Raw genomic sequence first — 17,009 nt, forward strand, 5'->3', positions numbered from 1 at the left:
ATGTAATGGTACCCTCTAGTAAACTTTCTAATGAATTCTGACTGTTGGATTTCCTTGGGATTAGGCTGAAGTTATTAATAAATTTTTACTTTCTCAAAAGGCTGCTATGGTAACACTAAACTTAAGTGGTCTCTGTCTGGTCCAGTGTAAGCAGATGGCATGTTTAGCAGAGATACATCTGGTATAATGTTATGGCACAGTGAGGGCAATTTTTCATAAAATACACAACTGAAAAAAACCCTCAATTTTTCCAGGCTTTTCTAAAGGATCTCTGTTAGTTGTTTGGCTTCTGTGAGATGGCAGCAATGAACCTTGTTGCCTAAATGCAAAAGTACTTGTCTGCTATGGAGGATGTGTGGTATTATCAATATATCAAACAACACTTCCAATGCTATCTTCTACCAGTTTTGAGGAAATATTTTTTGCTTTATGTGACAACTTATGCCTAATTCTTCAGCATTGCAAATATCTTTTAAAGCATAGTTTGATTTATTGAAAAGGATTGTATTATTTGGCAGGTTCAGATAATAAATAACAAACAGGTGGGAAGAAAGAAGCTGCCAGATGCACCTCCATTTTGTCCTTGATAAGGGCAATATGTCCAGAGGATCAGGAATGTCTCAATTTGTGAATTCCTACCCACTGCTTTTGTTAGTGTAATGTGGAAAAAGTCTGGCTGGCTTCATCCAGTTACAGTAAGGGCTTTGGGATGCACATACTTTGACTTAGAGTGATGATGCTGACATTCTGTTCATTAGTCTCATCAAGCTGTTCTTTACCTTTTTAGAGAGTATATAGTTCAAAATGTGAAGCATTTTTATGTTAAATTCATGTCTTACACATAGATATATATTTTTAGTATGAAAAAAGAAAAAGGGGGAGTTGTGTAAATGCCCTTGTATTATTCATGACAGCAGCTGTGACAGTGGCCCTGTAATCAGTTTACTTCATTTCAAAATTGTCTTTCCAAAACAAAAAAAGTCTCTTGAATGAGCTTCTTACATTTCAACCTGTGGATGTTTCTAGCTTTTTCATCCTCATTACATTCTCAAATCTGTGCTGACATATATTTAAACAGCAAAAACAAACAAAAAAAGGACACAAAAGTAGAGTTCTGATATATTTTTTCTTTTTTAAAGCAGTATTTTCCCAAGACAATATTTTTCTCAGTGTTACAAAAAAAAAAAAAAAGTGTATTAAACTAGTAAATATGCAGAAAATTTTATTTTTATTTCCACTTGAAGAGTTACATTTTGTATAAAAGTTTACAACTAGGAGTTGCCTTGAAGGCATATTATGTAGTGCATAACTTTAATACTATAATTGCTTGTAGGATAGTTACATGTCAGTATTAAAATCTGATCTTTAGCTACAGTCTTGTAGATATGAACAAATGTTCACTGTGTATTTTGTTTTATTGCATTGTACACTGCAACTAATAAGCCAAGGAATCAACAGACATAAGGTGTGTGTACCACTTCTATAAACCACAAACTAAGAATAAACTGATAAACTATTGATCTAGCTTAGTATTTGCTAATTTTATTACACTCTTTGTTATGTATATGTAGGGAGGTCATAGGGATTATAAATTCAATTTTGGTAAAGTTTAAAAATTATATATTTTATGATAAAGGGCCTTTAAATTATGATGGCCACAGCACTGATATATATTTGTTGTAAAGAGAATTATAAGAGTTTTATTTTTCTGATATTAAAAGTTACTTAATAAAGACTTGTTTCCATTAACTTGAATGTTTTGCTCTCTTCATGGTTGTCACCTGGAACAGCTTAGGCAGGCTGGGGCTGGCTGATGTCCCCCACCCAACCAGGGGCATTCCTGGTGCTTAGTATTTCATGTGCAGGGCTCAGGCTGGTGGGATCCCATTCCAGTGCTGCAGGGCTCCACTCCTGAAAGAAGTTTACCTGGTATAAACAAAAATTGAGGGGGTTTGTGGGGTTTTTGTTGGTGGGTTTTTTTCTCCCAAAATACCCTTGGCCCAATTTTTCCCAAAGTTGCAGGAAAGAGTTTCCATAAGCTGCTGGGTTAAAGTTTAAAAAAAATGCATGCAAAATGAGCTGAAGTAGCTGAGGGGAGAGTGCAGATTGTTGCTAAGAAAACAAATGGCTTTTGGGCAAATGAGCTGCACCAGTAACTGTAGGAAATCCATAATATTGAGGCTGGCAGGTACCTGCCCCAGGGTGTGACATTGTTTAGCAGTGGACTTGGCAGGGCTGGGTCAATGGTTTGACTCAATGGTCTTAAAGGTCTTTTCCAATCTAAACCATTCTCTGTCCATAAGTCAAAGGGGAAAAGAAATATAGACCATATAGTCACATAGGTTGGAAAAGACCTCTGAAATCAGAATCCAATTGTTAACTCAGCACTGCCAAGTCTACCCCTAAATCATGTCTCCAAGTGACACATCTATATGCTTTTTAAATCCTTCCAGGGATGGTGACTCCATTACTACTCTGGGGAGCCTGTTCCAATGCCTGACCACCCTTTCAGGGAAGAAATTTTTTCTAATCTCCAGTTTAAACTGCCCCTGGCACAACATGAGACTTATCCTACTGCTTGTTATTGGGATGCTCCATGCCTGCTCCCCACTTGGGGTCTGCTCCCTCAACCTGTGCTAACTTGAGTGGCATGTCAGTGGTGCATCCCTTCTTCCTGCTGCTGACACCAGCTGCCCAGGTGTCCCCATGGATCCCTACCCACAGCAGCCATTCCCACCTCTGCTACCACCATACTATGTGTCCTTAGTCATGTCACTACACCCAGAGGCAGCTTCACTGCAGCACCCAAACCTGCCATCCTCGTGCTGGACATGCAGCTTCCCTGCTCTGAGCATGGCCATGCTGCTTTGCACCGTTTTGGCTGCATTTACTTCAAGATAATGCTTCACCCTTACTCAACAAAATCAACCCGAACTGCCAGTCTGCCCCAGGGTGTCCCCATCTGCTGGCATCCTATATCTATGAAGAATGTGACCAAAAGGAGACATGACCTACACCATCTGTAGGATGCTCCCAAAGCTGCCCTCCCCCCTCTGCCATGTTTTCAGATGTAGAAGATGGAGCACTAGTGGACACCTACCCCAGATGCCCCAAGGCAGCTACAGAACCCCCTGGTGCATAGCCATAACCCTGTGGCAAACCCAGTCTTGTGTCCCTTGGGTCACTCTAGTACCCCCATGGACATGCAAATAGCAACAGCATGGGCAGGGGTCTGACATGGGACTGTCCTTCAGCCCCTGGGGCAGCACAGAGATGTTCAGACTGAGACATTTTGAGCCAGCTTTAGCTTTTTGATATGGATTTATTCTATGCCTACAGTTATGTGTTTGTACCAGAGGGTTTAAATGCGCATCATGTGCTGGTATATAGTTTCTCAGTGCTCTAAAGGCAAATACCAGTATGCTATCCAATGCTTTTACCTTGGCCACAACAATGACCAGCCACCAGTTACAAAATAGTTGCTAAGTACCAGGAGGCAGCATCTGAAAAGCTCTCTGGAGAAGTATGGAGCTAAAACTGCTTTAAGGTGTCTTATGGAGGGACTGCAACTAAGCAGGAACATCTTGGCTACAGAGAATTTGAGGATTTGATGTTTCTGTATATATAGGAAGCTGTTCAGGAGTGGAGGGGAAGTATTATCTTTCACATTTCAGTTATTAGTGTAGTACTGTAAGATACACAACTTATGTATCCATGCCCTCCAGCCTGCCACAGCTACCCATGAAGCCCCAGACCCAGAGTGGGTGGGCACTGAGGCATTCTGTTGTACCCATTCCTGCTCAAACAGGGCACCAGATCTGCAATGGAGAAAGAAGGAATTTTCACCTTGCCTCATGCTCATAAATCACTGGAGTTCAGAGGGTTGGTGTCTTAGGGATCTTTTTTTAATCCCATATCTGTTGCTATTGAGTAAGAAATGACACAGACTCATCAGAAGGCTGATTGGCATAATGTGCACATTGTATATTTGGAACTGCTCCTTTTTATAAGATGTTCCAATTGAGGTAGATTTGATTGGTCATTCAGTTAATACATTTCACCTGATTGGCTAATTAACAAGATGCTCTTCTTATAAACAATCTTTGAGAAAAACAAGAAAACAGAGAGTAGGAAAACAACACCTGCAGGTTGCTTATAATAATAAGCTATCATTGTTTATCTTCAACTCCCTAAAGTCTCTCAGGTCAATTCTGGGAAAACTTATCTAGTTTTCTCGCTCTCTGATCAGGCTGTCACATCCACATGTCCCCCTTTTTGTTTAAAGGAGGAGGTGGTGTTTGTAATCCTCTGTGGGGCCCCTTGCAGAAAGGAGAACAAAACACTGTTCCAGAGGTTCCTCTAGTAGTTGCTAGTTATCAGTCAGAACCTCAATTGGATGACATTTTGAAATGGTCAGAGAGATCAAATCTTGTGATTTCCTCTTACAAGAAATACACTAATAATCTTAACACCAGTTACCTATTCTAATACAATATCACTACTAAGTCTAATATAGTAACAACATATTGTTAGTTTGTTCAAAGAACTGACAGTCTTAACTTGTCAACAGTCCTTTTCCAGAAACAAGGAAAGGATAGAATGTTCATTCCCTACTCATGGAGGGGCCATCTGATTGATGGTTGTCATCTTGATCATTGTTTGGAGGTTGCCTGTTGGCCACATTCTGTTTTTGGTGTTGCAAATCAGGGCAGACACACCTCGCGTGTACCCATCATACTCACCTATCTGTGGAAACACATGCATACCCACGTGTGGGTCTCAGATTCAGTCAAAGAAAGAAACTGAGAGTTTCTAGCCAGGCAGAGGCCTGGGAAAGAATGTAAATACTTCTTTATCTCTCTTGTTTTTCACATTGTTTATAGTTAAGTTCTATCACTGTGCGTCAAGCACTCTGCACCAATGGTGGTGGGTTGTTTTCACTTCAGAACCACTGGATTTGGTCCTTGCAGAGCAGTGTATTTTGAATAAACGGGAGTTTTACTCTCAACAGCCTTCTGAATCAGTTCTCTCATTCCCGTCCTGCCTTGACAGTGACACCTGTGGCCCCAAGTGATAAGGTTACACGGGCCTTCCCACTTATTAGTGGTTATGTCCCATATCCAGACTTTTGCTCAAGGCAGATGCATCTCACCTGAAGAATGCAGAGAGAGAAAATTATTTAGAATGACAGGATTCTCTGAATTCTGTGGCACTGTAAGATGACTCATTGTATATAGAGCTTTTTTTAATCGGCTGTATGGGGTTTCTCCAGGTATTCCCCTTTTTTGTTTGTTCAGAACAAGCTTTAAGGTACCATGAGTGAATTCAACAATGGCTTGGCCTGTTGGAGAGTGCAGGATATCAAGTTTGTGTGACACTCCCCATAAGCGTAAAAACTGCCACGTCTTCTGCAAGACATAGGTGGGGCCATTATCAGTTTTCACTGAAGAAGGTATTCCCAAGACTGCAAAAGTCATCCTCCAATTGGCAATCACGTCGCGACCATTTTCTCCAGTGTGAGCAGATGCCCACATGGCAGAGGAGAAGGTGTCAATAGACATGTGCACATACTTAAGTTGGCCAAATTCGGTAATATGAGTAACATCTGTTTGCCAAAGCTGCAAGGCCTTTAGGCCTGTGGGGTTCATCCCTGCTGGTAAAGGTGCAGCAAGTCCATGACAGTCAGTGCAAGAACTGACAATGGCACAAGCCTCAGCTGGCGTCAAGTGAAATTGTTTCTGCAGGGTTTGTGCACTTTGATGGAAAAATTATGCGATGCTTTGTCTTGCGCAATCTTGTCAGGCTGAAGCGCTACCCACACAGGGTTAGCCAACCTGTCAGCCCTGTCATTACCTTCTGTTATGAAACCTGGCAACTTGGTGTGACTCCGAATGTGCAAGATGTAATACGAATTAACTCGGGCCTGAATTGCACTCCACAAGGTTCTCAATAACTGAAACAAAACTGTGTTATTGACTTCTTTCAGAAGTGAACAATCCAAACACTTGGTTATGTCTGCAACATAGACAGAATCAGTGACCAAGTGTGGTATTCACATGTCCTCTGAACAGAGAGAGACTTAGCTTTCTCAAGATTTCTACTGAGAGAAGCTGTGAGAAAAGCAGGGAAAAGAGAATCAAAACAATTCTTATCTCAATTGCTGCTCCTGTGTTTGTGCACATGTGGAATGTGTTATGGAGATTGTTTACCCAAGGTGATTGCTTGATTGGATTCTAGTGATGGTGTTTTGGATTAATTGACCAATTAGGTCACAGCTGTGTCAGTACTCTTGTCAGAGACAGTCACGGGTTTTGCTAGTTAGTGATAGTTCTTGTTAGTGGATTATAGTGTAATATAGTTATAGTATAATATAGTTTAATAAAGTAATTAATTAGCCTTCTGATATCATGGAGTTCTGCGCATTATTCTTCCCACCAGTTGGACACCGTGTTTACTAGAACCAAGTTCAGAGGCACCTGAGAAAATTTCTGGAATGCCATGGCAATGGCCTTTAACTCAACCAGTTGGGCCAAGCCTGACTCATGGCCCTCCAACATTTGCCATCTAGATTCATCCTTCCAAGTAACAATGGCTTTCCCTGTTTTCCTGGAACCATCAGTGGAGACGGTGGGTCCTTGCACTGGCACCCGGATGCTTTTTGGCCGCAACAACAGATTGGTTGTTTTGCAAACTGCAATAACTTGTGACTGGGCAGATGATAGGCAATCTGACCTGAAAATTTTTGCAGCGCATTTTGCAAAGGAGCACTGTTAGCAAAGCTCCATTCAAAGTCTACCCGTTCTACTGGAAGAATGATTGGTGCGGGATCAGCTGCCATTAATTGCAAACACCGTTGACGGCATTTGATTATCAAATGAGCGATCAGTTAAAATAGTGTGGGTGTTTTTTTGGTTGATGGGGCAAGAAGACCCATTCCAAGATGTGCAAAGGATCAGACCATTTGTCACTCCATTGGCCAATGATACCTGTAGGATAAAAATTGGGATCAGTAATGAAGACAGTGATACCAATGGAAAGGTCTACTCGATGAACCTGACAAGTAGAAACAGCCCTTTGGACCTCCCCCAGTGCTCATTGCGCCTCAGGACTCAATTTCCAAGGTGATCTCAGGTCAGGGTCCCCCTTTAGAGTATCATACAGCGGGGACAATTGTTTTTCAGTTAGTTCCAAGTAAGGACTCAACCAACTGACGACACCCATCAATTTCTGAGCATCATTCAAGGTCTTAATAGAATCCGAGAATTGCACCTCCTGATGCTGAATAGTTCAGATGACTCCCAGATATTTCCAAGAAGGATGCTGTTGAACCTTCTCCGGAGCCACCTACAGTCCATAAGAATGCAGAGCAGTGAACAGCTGAGGCTGTATCCTCAGTAACTCATCCTGGGTGGGTGCTGCCACCAGGATGTTGTCCATGTAATGATAACAACATATGTCAGGAAACTACTTGCGGACTCTGAAGAAGGTTTGAGCCACATGCTACTGACAAATAGTCGGGCTATTGCAACAGCCCTGTGGCAAAACTTTCCATTGATATCTCTGCACAGGTTCGGCATTGATTGAAGGCACTGTGAAGGCCAACTTTGGTTTGTCATCAGGATGCAAAGGAATTGTGAAAAAACAATCCTTCAAATCAATGATCAAAATTTCCCATCCTGTGGGGAGCATGGTGGGTGAGAGCATACCAGGCTGCAGTGCCCCCATACTTTCCATCACTGCATTAATTTTTTGGAGGTCCTGTAACAGCATCCATTTCCCAGATTTTTTTCTTTATCACAAAGACAGGAGTATTCTAGGGACTAGGAGAAGGCTCAATGTGTCCCTGTTTCAATTGTTCCTGAACCAATTCACAAAGAGTGACCAATTTTTCTTTTGTCAGGGGCCACTTGTGTATCCAAATAGGTCTGTCCACTAGCCACCATAAAGGCAGTGTAGGATATTTTGTGCCCTTTAGCACAGTGGGCCAAATTAAAAATCCATCCCAATTTGTACCCCCCAGGCTGCCAATACATCGCACCCACAGAGATTCATTTGAGCTGCAGTGACATAGGGCTGAACTGCAGCTGTCTGCCCATCCATGTTTCTGATCAGCACAGACTGTTGGTTTACAAAGTTCTGCGCTGCACTCCCCAACCCTTCGATGGCTGACCCTATGGAAGCCAAAGGCCACATAGGAGGCCATGCAGAGAAGGAGATGACTGTCACATCTGCCCCTGTGTCAATCAAACCTCAAAGCCAGGTCTTCATCAGTCAGGCACTCAATAGTGTCAGGGTAGACATCATCTGGGGTCGCTGAGCAGAATTATCTGCCGATCAGATGACTTGTGGGAGTCCTATGGATTCAAAGCTGCCAGTCCTGGGGATACATGACTGAAAAGCCATAAGTTGAGCAATCCGAGTCCCTGCCGGAATAGTGACAGGGGAGTGGGTGTAGAAACCGTAGCACAAATTTGACCCGAAAAACCAGAGTCAATGTCACCTGGGTAAACAAAGATTCCTTGGTGGGTGACAGTAGATCTTCCCACAAGCAGTGCGCTCAGTCCTTGTCCCAAAGGTCCGAACACATTCAAAGGAACCTTATGTTCACAACAGGATTCTAAGATGACTGCAGTTGCAGTATGTACATCCACCCCGGCAGAGCCGTGGGTGCTGCCCCTGAACTGGCTGAGCAGGCCTGTGCCAGTGCCATGCCCTGAGGAATCACTTGCGTCAGAGCACAGTTCCCCTGTGTGCTCATCCTCCTGTTTCCCGGGCCTGCCAAAGGCTGGCCATTGGCATGATATTTAGACTTACATTGGGTTGCATAATGACCTGCCCTTAGGCACCTAGATCACAAGAATTTTGTATTTGGTCCTGTTTGCCTGTGTGTTCCCTGCTTCTTCTTGCCCTTATTTTTGCCTTTTTTCTGTTATCTGCCCCCTGAGGATTTCTGGCCTGGATGTAAAGCAACTGTCAGAGAAGACACTTTGTGGTCTACAGCATCTAGTTTGGCACATGCATGGACCATGTCTGTTAGCATTGGGTCACCTGGAAGAGCATCTATGATCTTCCGGCAATCACTGTTTGCGTTGTCCCAAGCTAACTGCTTGCATAAAACCTGCCTCAAGATATCATCCTCAACCTGTTTCTCCAGGGCTGCTGCAAGTTTCTCAACAAATGGCAGAAAGGGTTAATCTGCCCCTTGAGTTATTGTCACATATCGTGGCTTGGGAGAGGCCATTTCTATAGTTCTTATCAATGCATTAAATCCTACCCTTTGACTCTGCTCAAGAACGGCAGGGTCCCAGGTAGCCTGAAGATCAGGATTGGAAAAGGCCTATTCTCCGAGGAGAATGTCCACTCCCACGTAAAACCTAGGATCTCCCTGAGGCAATTGCCTGTTGTCTGCTGCAATCCTTTCAGCAACCTGCCTCCAGTTGTCCAGAAAAACCCTAAATTGCACAAGCTGGAACAATATTTGAGCTGTATGTTTAATATCAAATGGAGCAAGAGGGTCTGTGTTTAGCATTCTAAGAACCTGCATAACTTGTGCAGAGCCAAGGCCATATTTTACAACCTTATCTTGCAAATCCTGGACCACCCTCCAGGCAATCACATCATGCCTGTCAGCTTGTACCGTATTTGGAACAGCTTTATACACAGGAAAAGCTTGAATCACTCTTTGTGGTGGAACATTGTCTTCCTGAACTACCTGTGTATCCTCCACAGATGCTGGATTAACTGTTTGACTGACATCTGTGGCCCCTTCCTGTGGAGGCTGTCAGTTCAGTCAAAGAGAGAACACAGAGAATTCTCTCAGGCTTTGGCCTGGGAAAGTTAGGAGAAAGAATTCAAACAATTATCTCTTCCTGTTCATGTTGTTTATAGTTATGTTCATAGTTCACCAATAGAGTGAAAGGTTTTTACTTTGAGACCAATCATATTTCACCTTAGTGAGTCAGACTATAAAAGCACTTGCTACTTCTTAATAAATGCTCTTTTAGCCTTCTGAACCATGGAGTCATTTCGTCCATCCCTGACTCAACAGCATCACCTTCCCCCGGATCTGGTGTGGTGTCAGCTTCACAGCATGGCATTCCCACCCTTTCTAGCAGGTTCCAATTCCCAGTCTCTAAAGTTTGCATCTTAACTGCTTCCCAAAAGTGGCAAGGGTTCTTGGTGCGCAAGGTCACCCGATAGGGGGGCAAAGTCCACAGATTACTCGGGAATGATGTTGGTGCCAGCACTCTGCTTCCAGGGCATGCCCTCACCAGGGGGCTGACCATTGGCATTCATCGCTGTTGCTGTCCCCATCCAGGGATGGGGAGGACAGTCTGCAGGTAGCAGGGGGTGGTGGGTTGGACAAAGGCTCCGAAGTTGAGGGACTGACTGCGGACTGTGAAGCTGAGGGGCTGATTACAAGCCTTGTTGTGGAGGGGCCGGCTGCCGGCGGTGACACAGCCGGGGGCCCAGCTACGGATGGGGGCTACAGATGTGGCTGCCACCGGCGCGGGCTGCAATGGCAAAGCTGCAAAAGACATTATGTCAACCAAGTCAGCCGCCATGCAGGGAGTAGGAGGAGGCAGTTGTTTTGCAACTAAAGGTGGGGGGGGCAAAAGGGAACACAGCTCCTGTTGTGTGATTTACCGATTGGAGAGATGCTACTGGTGCTGCGGTCACTGTTGCTGTCATCTGCGTAGGCACCATGGAAAAGGGGGGGGGAAGCTGGCGGGGGGTGTGACATTGGCTGGAACAAATGCTCGTCAGCAGGTGCTGATGATGAGTGCGGCTAGTACACCTGCACAGGCTCCATGGCTGACAACAAGTGAGCTGACGGAGGGACTGGTCCAGCTGTGGTGACTGCCGCTGACGGAGGTGGTTCCGCCCTCACCCGCAGTGTGGGGAGGGAGAATCTGAGTCGGGAGCAGCTCCTGCCAGCTGTGAAAGAGTCGGTTCCCGGCTTGCGGAAGGGGGAAGGTGGGGCCAGCAGGCGGAGCCAAGTGGCTTGTGGGGCAGCGCAAGGCTGTCCTCCTGGGCAAGGCAAGGCTGGCCAAAACACAGACATGTATGGTGCATCCCACGGAGTGGAGGCGGGCATCACCGGTGGCTGGAGTGGGGCCAGCTGTTGCAGCGACTTGCCAGCCACTCTTTGCAGGGCAGGGGAAAGCTGATCCGCTGGGCATGGCAGCAACAGTTCTGGCGCCTCCAGCAGCGGTAGAGGGGTCGAAAGCGGCATAAACAGGGAGGGGCCATCCCCCGGGTGCGGCCAGGACACAGCTATCACACTCAGCAGTGCCAGTTTTGTGGAAGGATACATTAGTCTCACATAATCATAGGGATGAGGATATTTCAGTGGAACATAATCTCTAGGTGAGAGATAGGTTCCGCAGGGGGTCCCCATGTCCCCCGCCAGTCCACACAGTGCCAGAGAAAAGCCGTCAGTCACCTGGCCTACTGTTCCTCCCGCCGCGGTGTTGATGCCCCCAGAGGCAACATCGTCACCCTCTGAGGCCCCCATTTCTGATTCGCTTTCCCTCTGAGTGTGGCCTCGGAAGACATGGGACAGGAGTCCCCATAGAGGTATAAGTTCAGGCACGGTGGAATCCCCATTACCAACTTCTTCCATGAGCTGGTAGCCTAATGTTTTCCACAGTTGCAGACTAAAAGCAGTCTCTATATCTACTGGAAAGTCATGAGATTTGGCCCAGGCAAGCAGAGTGCAGAGCAACTCATCTGACACAGACTTCAATAAATGTCCTTCCACACAGAAACAATGTGTCCTTCCCTAGAGAGGTGACTCCCCATTGTGAAAACACTGGCCCCCAACCTCCAGCAAGAGGTACTGACTGTCTGCTTTGCTGGGGAATTCGTTCCCACCCAAGCTTTTAAGCTATCAGGGCAAAACCATGATCCCAGTCCTTTCCAGGAGGATGTGGGGAAAGGTAGTTACCTCTCCGGAAGAACAGAGGTTGTCCAGACATGGATGGGCTGCGTGGGGGCCACGGGGTCCCAGCAGAGTTCCAGCGGGGGTCCAAGATGTCCCTTCGTCTGTCCTGCAATCCACAAAGGGCTGACCGATGCAAATCACATCGGGGTCACCAGATGTCGCTATTGAGTAAGAAATGACACAGACTCATCAGAAGGCTGATTGGCATAATGTGCACACTGTATATTTGGAACTGCTCCTTTTATAAGATGTTCCAATCCAGATAGATTTGCTTGGTCATTCAGTTAATACATTTCACATGATTGGCTAATTAACAAGATGCTCTTCTTATAAACAATCTTTGAGAAAAACAAGAAAACAGAGAGTAGGAAAACAATACCTGCAGGTTGTTTATAACAATAAGCTATCATTGTTTATCTTCAACTCCCTAAAGTCTCTCAGGTCGAATCTGGAAAACTTATCTAGTTTTCTTGCTCTCTGACCAGGCTGTCACATCTACACATATACATTTTGGGGTTTTTTTTGTTTTGTGTCCATGGTGGTTGCTGTTCCCCCCCCCCAACCTCCTCTCTGAGTCTCGTGATGCGTGAGAGCCTGAGATTCCTGCGAGAGTTGGGGGTGAAGGGGGGGATTGCTTCCTTCCAGTGGGGCGATTCGTCTCAGTGGCCACATGGCACGATCCCTCTGATGATACTGTTGCCATGTGTTTCTTGCCCAGTTTTTTTTTCTTTTCCTTTGGCACTATAACTGGAGGTTACTGGCCTGCTTCTCTGCTGCTTGGGAGCCCAGAGCCAGTGCGTGCCATGCCGGGACCCGGGAGCACCCCATCCCCTAACAGGGCTGCCCCCTCTGCACAGCCCGATCCCGGGTCCAGCAATTGCTGGTGAGCTACCCAGGGGAGTGATTCCCTGCCCAGCCCTGCTGCTCTCTGCCACTGCTTCAGGGCTTCTTGCTACATTTTAACCTAACATCTGGACACCCTGCAGCTCCTGGCATGGCCCTAGAGTCTCTGCTACACTTTGTCACCCTGGGTCTGCTTGACTCTGCCATTCCAGCTTGCTGCTTCTGAGGTTCCTGCTACAGCCTATTTCACCATCTGGAGGGGCATTGAGACTGCCCCTGGGGGTTTGTAAAGGAAGCCCCTTTTCTATCTCTTCCACCAGCTTGTCCTCCATTATTGTATGGAGTGATGGCTGAGCTCGCACCACAGCGCCCCCTGCAGCTGTGGGGGAATCATCGCACCTGCCCTGCCCAGCCAGGAGCCACCAGCATCCCTGCCAGCTGTGACCATAACTACACCAAGGGTGAAATTGCCTGACAGCTGAGAGAAGGCTGTTACTGGGTTTCTGTTTGTTGTTGCTGCCACTGTTGTTTGTTTGCCTTGTTATACACCTATATAAGTAAAGAACCGTTATTCCTTTTCCAATATCTTTGCCTGAAAGCCCCTTAATTTCAAAATTATAATAATTTGGAGGGAAGGGGGTCATATTTTCCATTTCCAAGGGAGGTTCCTGCCTTCCTTGGCAGACACCTGTCTTTCAAACTAAGACGGTGTATGTTTTTTTCCCTTTCTCTCCCCCTGGGATGCAGCTGCTTATGGAGATGAGGAGACACAGAGCATTAGACACATCACCTGCCTCCTGCTTTATTCCTACATTGCATGACTTCTGGTGGTTGGTATTTGATTCATTTACTGGGAAGAGTTCTGCAGCCTGACTGCAGGAGCAGGTGGAGTGGAGCTCCTGTGCAACTTTTAACATGGGATGGCAATCACTCACCCACACCTGGCACTCATTCTGATCTCTGGTCCTTCCTCTGAGATCCACACACAGCTTGGCTGGTGGCTTAAACGAAGCAATTTCCATTAACATGAACACCCACAGAACTGTTGTGCCCCACCAGCTTAAGGCAGACTGGTATCTGCATACCTGCAGGCACCCAGAGACATTTCTACACTGGAAACTGACCTTGGCTTTGGGTTTGATACTCGTTGTGCCCAAGTATCTGAAATGGGACTCAGAGGAGGGACCCTCTGGAATCACAGCTCTGCTCCAGCAAGCTCCCCTAGCCCTAACACATTTCAAGACCACAGCTAGCAGCTCCAATAGCTGACCAGAAACAGGATAAAAGCTCTCCACTGAATGAAAGAAAGAAGCCAAAGACTAGAATCTTTACCTTTTTTTAATCAAAAACATACTCTGTAACAGAATTTCAGGAAAGTAAACTACAGTATATTATCCACAAACTAGGTTGAATTAAAAACATACAGTAAGCTACAAAGGAACTACTGGGAATTCTTTTGACTGCTTATCAAAAGGCAATGGCTGAAAGAAGAAATGCTTAACTAGGCTTTCATGCTCAAAAAACCCCCTCTAACAGCAGGTTTTGGATTGTGGGTACTTCACAGCTCTCAATCCAGTTGAATCATTTTATCCTGCTACAAAACTTCACCAGAAAGACACAGAAAAAGGTACAGGAGCAAGAAAGTGCTATGTGGTTTTGGTGAACTTAAACAAGTCCTGCAAATTTAGGAACGATGTATCACCCAAAAGGCACAACAGCAGCCAACAGTGTCAAAACCTCTTGAGCTATTGTTGACAGTAGTTCTGCTTTCAGGAGGTCTCACCAAGTGAAACTTTCACGTTGCTGAAAAGTCAAGTCAGTTCCTGGGGATGTCAGCAGGATCATGTGCAGTAGCTTTGGGTCAGCACGGTCACATGCCTTAGATAATTTTGAGAAACACACAATCAAGAAGAGTGTCTTGAAAGTGAATGACACAATAAAAGGAGATGTTCAGCATCCAGCTCCTAGGGCTGGTGGAGAAGCACTTTCCATTTTTGTTTCCCTGTCCAGGACCAAAGTGCATTAGAGGTTAGAAGCATGAGCACAAAGCTGGTTCACACACATGCCTATGACAGGCAACTTGCAAATCTCAGTCCCAAGAACAATGCCATGGTCCTCAAAAACCTGATACCAGTCATGGAAATACTCCTGTTATCAGCAGGACCAGGCAAGACCATAGCTTTCAAAGTCTTTCAAAAACCAAAAGAAGGTAACCTCTCCAAAACTGCATCCTTAAAAATACCTGACAACTAAGCATCTTACAATTTTATAGAACAGATGTTAATTAGCATGGGGCCTGAGAGGAGGGGGGAGAGGAAAGAGGATTTCTTAAATGAAGTCTGAATCCCACTTAGATGAAGATCCACTGGCTGTCTTTAAATGGTTGTATTAAAGTGACCAGCAAACCCAGTCACTCTGTGTAACAGAGTAAAAATGTGAATTGAGGAGATGGTTCTTTCTAAAGCACTTACTCTTCAAAGAAGAGATTAAAGATGCCTCAATAAAGACCACTATCAAGATATAACATTTGAAGGGTTTACAGGCAGAAGCCCCTCCTATATACACTGGTATATGAATTTTGTAATGGTTCCTAATAAAAGAACAGAGGCAGTTGTTCCTGAGCCACACAGAGAGAATGCTGTCATCAGAAGTGTTACAAGAAGATGGTCTCAAAGGTAAGGCACAGGAGTTGGACACAGGTTCCATGACTACTGCTGCAACAGACCTGTTTGGTGACTGGGGGAGACCATTGTCTTGTTTGCAGTGTAGGTCCCTCCCTAGAAAGCAGAAGGGTACTTCTCAGGTCTTCAGTAGGCCAGAGCTGTAAATGAAGTGGTTTATATCACAGCCAGAAGCTCCAGGTCTCTGAGCACATCATTCTCATCAAGTTCAGAAAAGTGATGAAAGGAACAACCACTTTCAACCACCACTGTTTAGCGGTTATGCCTCCTTCCAAGGGATTCCTGTAGAATTAAGTATTAACCATTCCAGAGAAAAGCTTTTCTCTCCTACATCTCTACCATATTAACCTTAAATGCCCTCACTTTCAAAACTAACAGTAACACAGATAAAGCAATCTAAACCTTCTGGTGTTAATCCCAGCTCACCAGTACACAAAGTGAAACTACATAGTATTCCAGCACAATGTGTTTTTTGAGGAGTACATAATCAAGGGTGAGAAACACAGAGGTAATTACTTCCTTGAAAGAACTAAGCAGACCAGACATGGGAACGGGATTGCAAGCAGGAGATTGCTAGCTGAAAAAATAGTTGCTGAATTTGAAACATTCAGAGCTGAAGGAGACACAATTCCTGCCTGCTGCATGTATAGGGGTCATCATGGCTATCAAGTAGCTGTAGCTCTTCTTCAACTCTCAGAAAAAGACAAATGCAAGACTCAAAGAATCAGTGTGCAGCCACTGAAGGGTTTCTAATCCATTATGCACTACCTTTTATGCCTTGTCATAAAAGTACAAAAAATTAAGTTAAATGCATATTAAGAAATAAGAATGAGATTCTCTCATTTTGACCTTTTATACTTAAAACAGCATCTTATCAGAAACTACCTGCTGGAGAAGATTAATGCATTTCAGTATTTGTACTGCATCACACAATGCTCAGATTTCTCCTGACATGGAGCCTGCAATTTTGTGTTTCTGATAAACTCATCTGACATTATTTTGTTGTTCTATTCCAAACATTTTGGGCCATCTAAATACTACACTGTAGGTACAGAGTTAAGGAGACTTGCAAAACATCTGCAAAGAAAACTAATCTTAAAAGTTGAATTCTTTCAGACCATAGTACAGGCCAATATACCAACAGGTGGAAGTAATCTTTCACTATTTTACCAAAGTTTGGTACAATCAAAGCAGAAGCAACTGGTACAGAAAGTTGTCTGTGAAGCAGTCATATACAGATCAGTCATCCACCAAGAAAAACACCTTGCAAAGCCACAAAGTTAAATAGGGAGTAAGCTCATGGACTCCAAACAAACAGCATGTTATAAACAATTAATCAGACAGAAGGTTACATACTTTCCAAACACTGAGGCACCTTCAACCAAGCAGTAAGTGCAGGGCAGATAATCTAATAGAAAGGCTGGCAAGAAAAACATGTAGTCAGGCTTTTAATTTCTTCCCCCAAATCAAGGTTTCTGTTGTGGATGATGCGTAACCAAGCTGCTGGTTAATAAGCTTCTCTGAGGATGTGGTCTGAA

At 44.7% G+C, this 17,009-nt stretch overlaps 1 protein-coding gene across 3 annotated transcripts in view; it reads right to left on the reverse strand.

Moving 5' to 3' along the window:
• Nucleotides 1-1,211: 1,211 nt before the first annotated feature.
• LOC146763185 (SMAD family member 4) overlaps nucleotides 1,212-17,009 on the reverse strand; it is a 70,816-nt gene continuing 55,018 nt past the window's right edge. For 2 of the 3 annotated variants that reach the window (XM_085571073.1, XM_085571071.1), the window contains 2 exons: nucleotides 11,951-12,108; nucleotides 1,212-1,926 (listed from right to left, as the gene is read on the reverse strand). In XM_085571073.1, the coding sequence (XP_085427199.1) occupies nucleotides 1,792-1,926; nucleotides 11,951-12,108 (293 nt within the window). In that variant the 3' untranslated portion in view covers nucleotides 1,212-1,791. The remainder of the gene's footprint in view (nucleotides 1,927-11,950; nucleotides 12,109-17,009) is intronic. The other variant, XM_085571074.1, reaches the window with a different exon arrangement.

Source organism: Lonchura striata, chromosome W (genome assembly GCF_050655825.1).
Source record: "Lonchura striata isolate lonStrDom1 chromosome W, ASM5065582v1, whole genome shotgun sequence".
NCBI classification, from domain to species: Eukaryota; Metazoa; Chordata; class Aves; order Passeriformes; family Estrildidae; genus Lonchura; species Lonchura striata.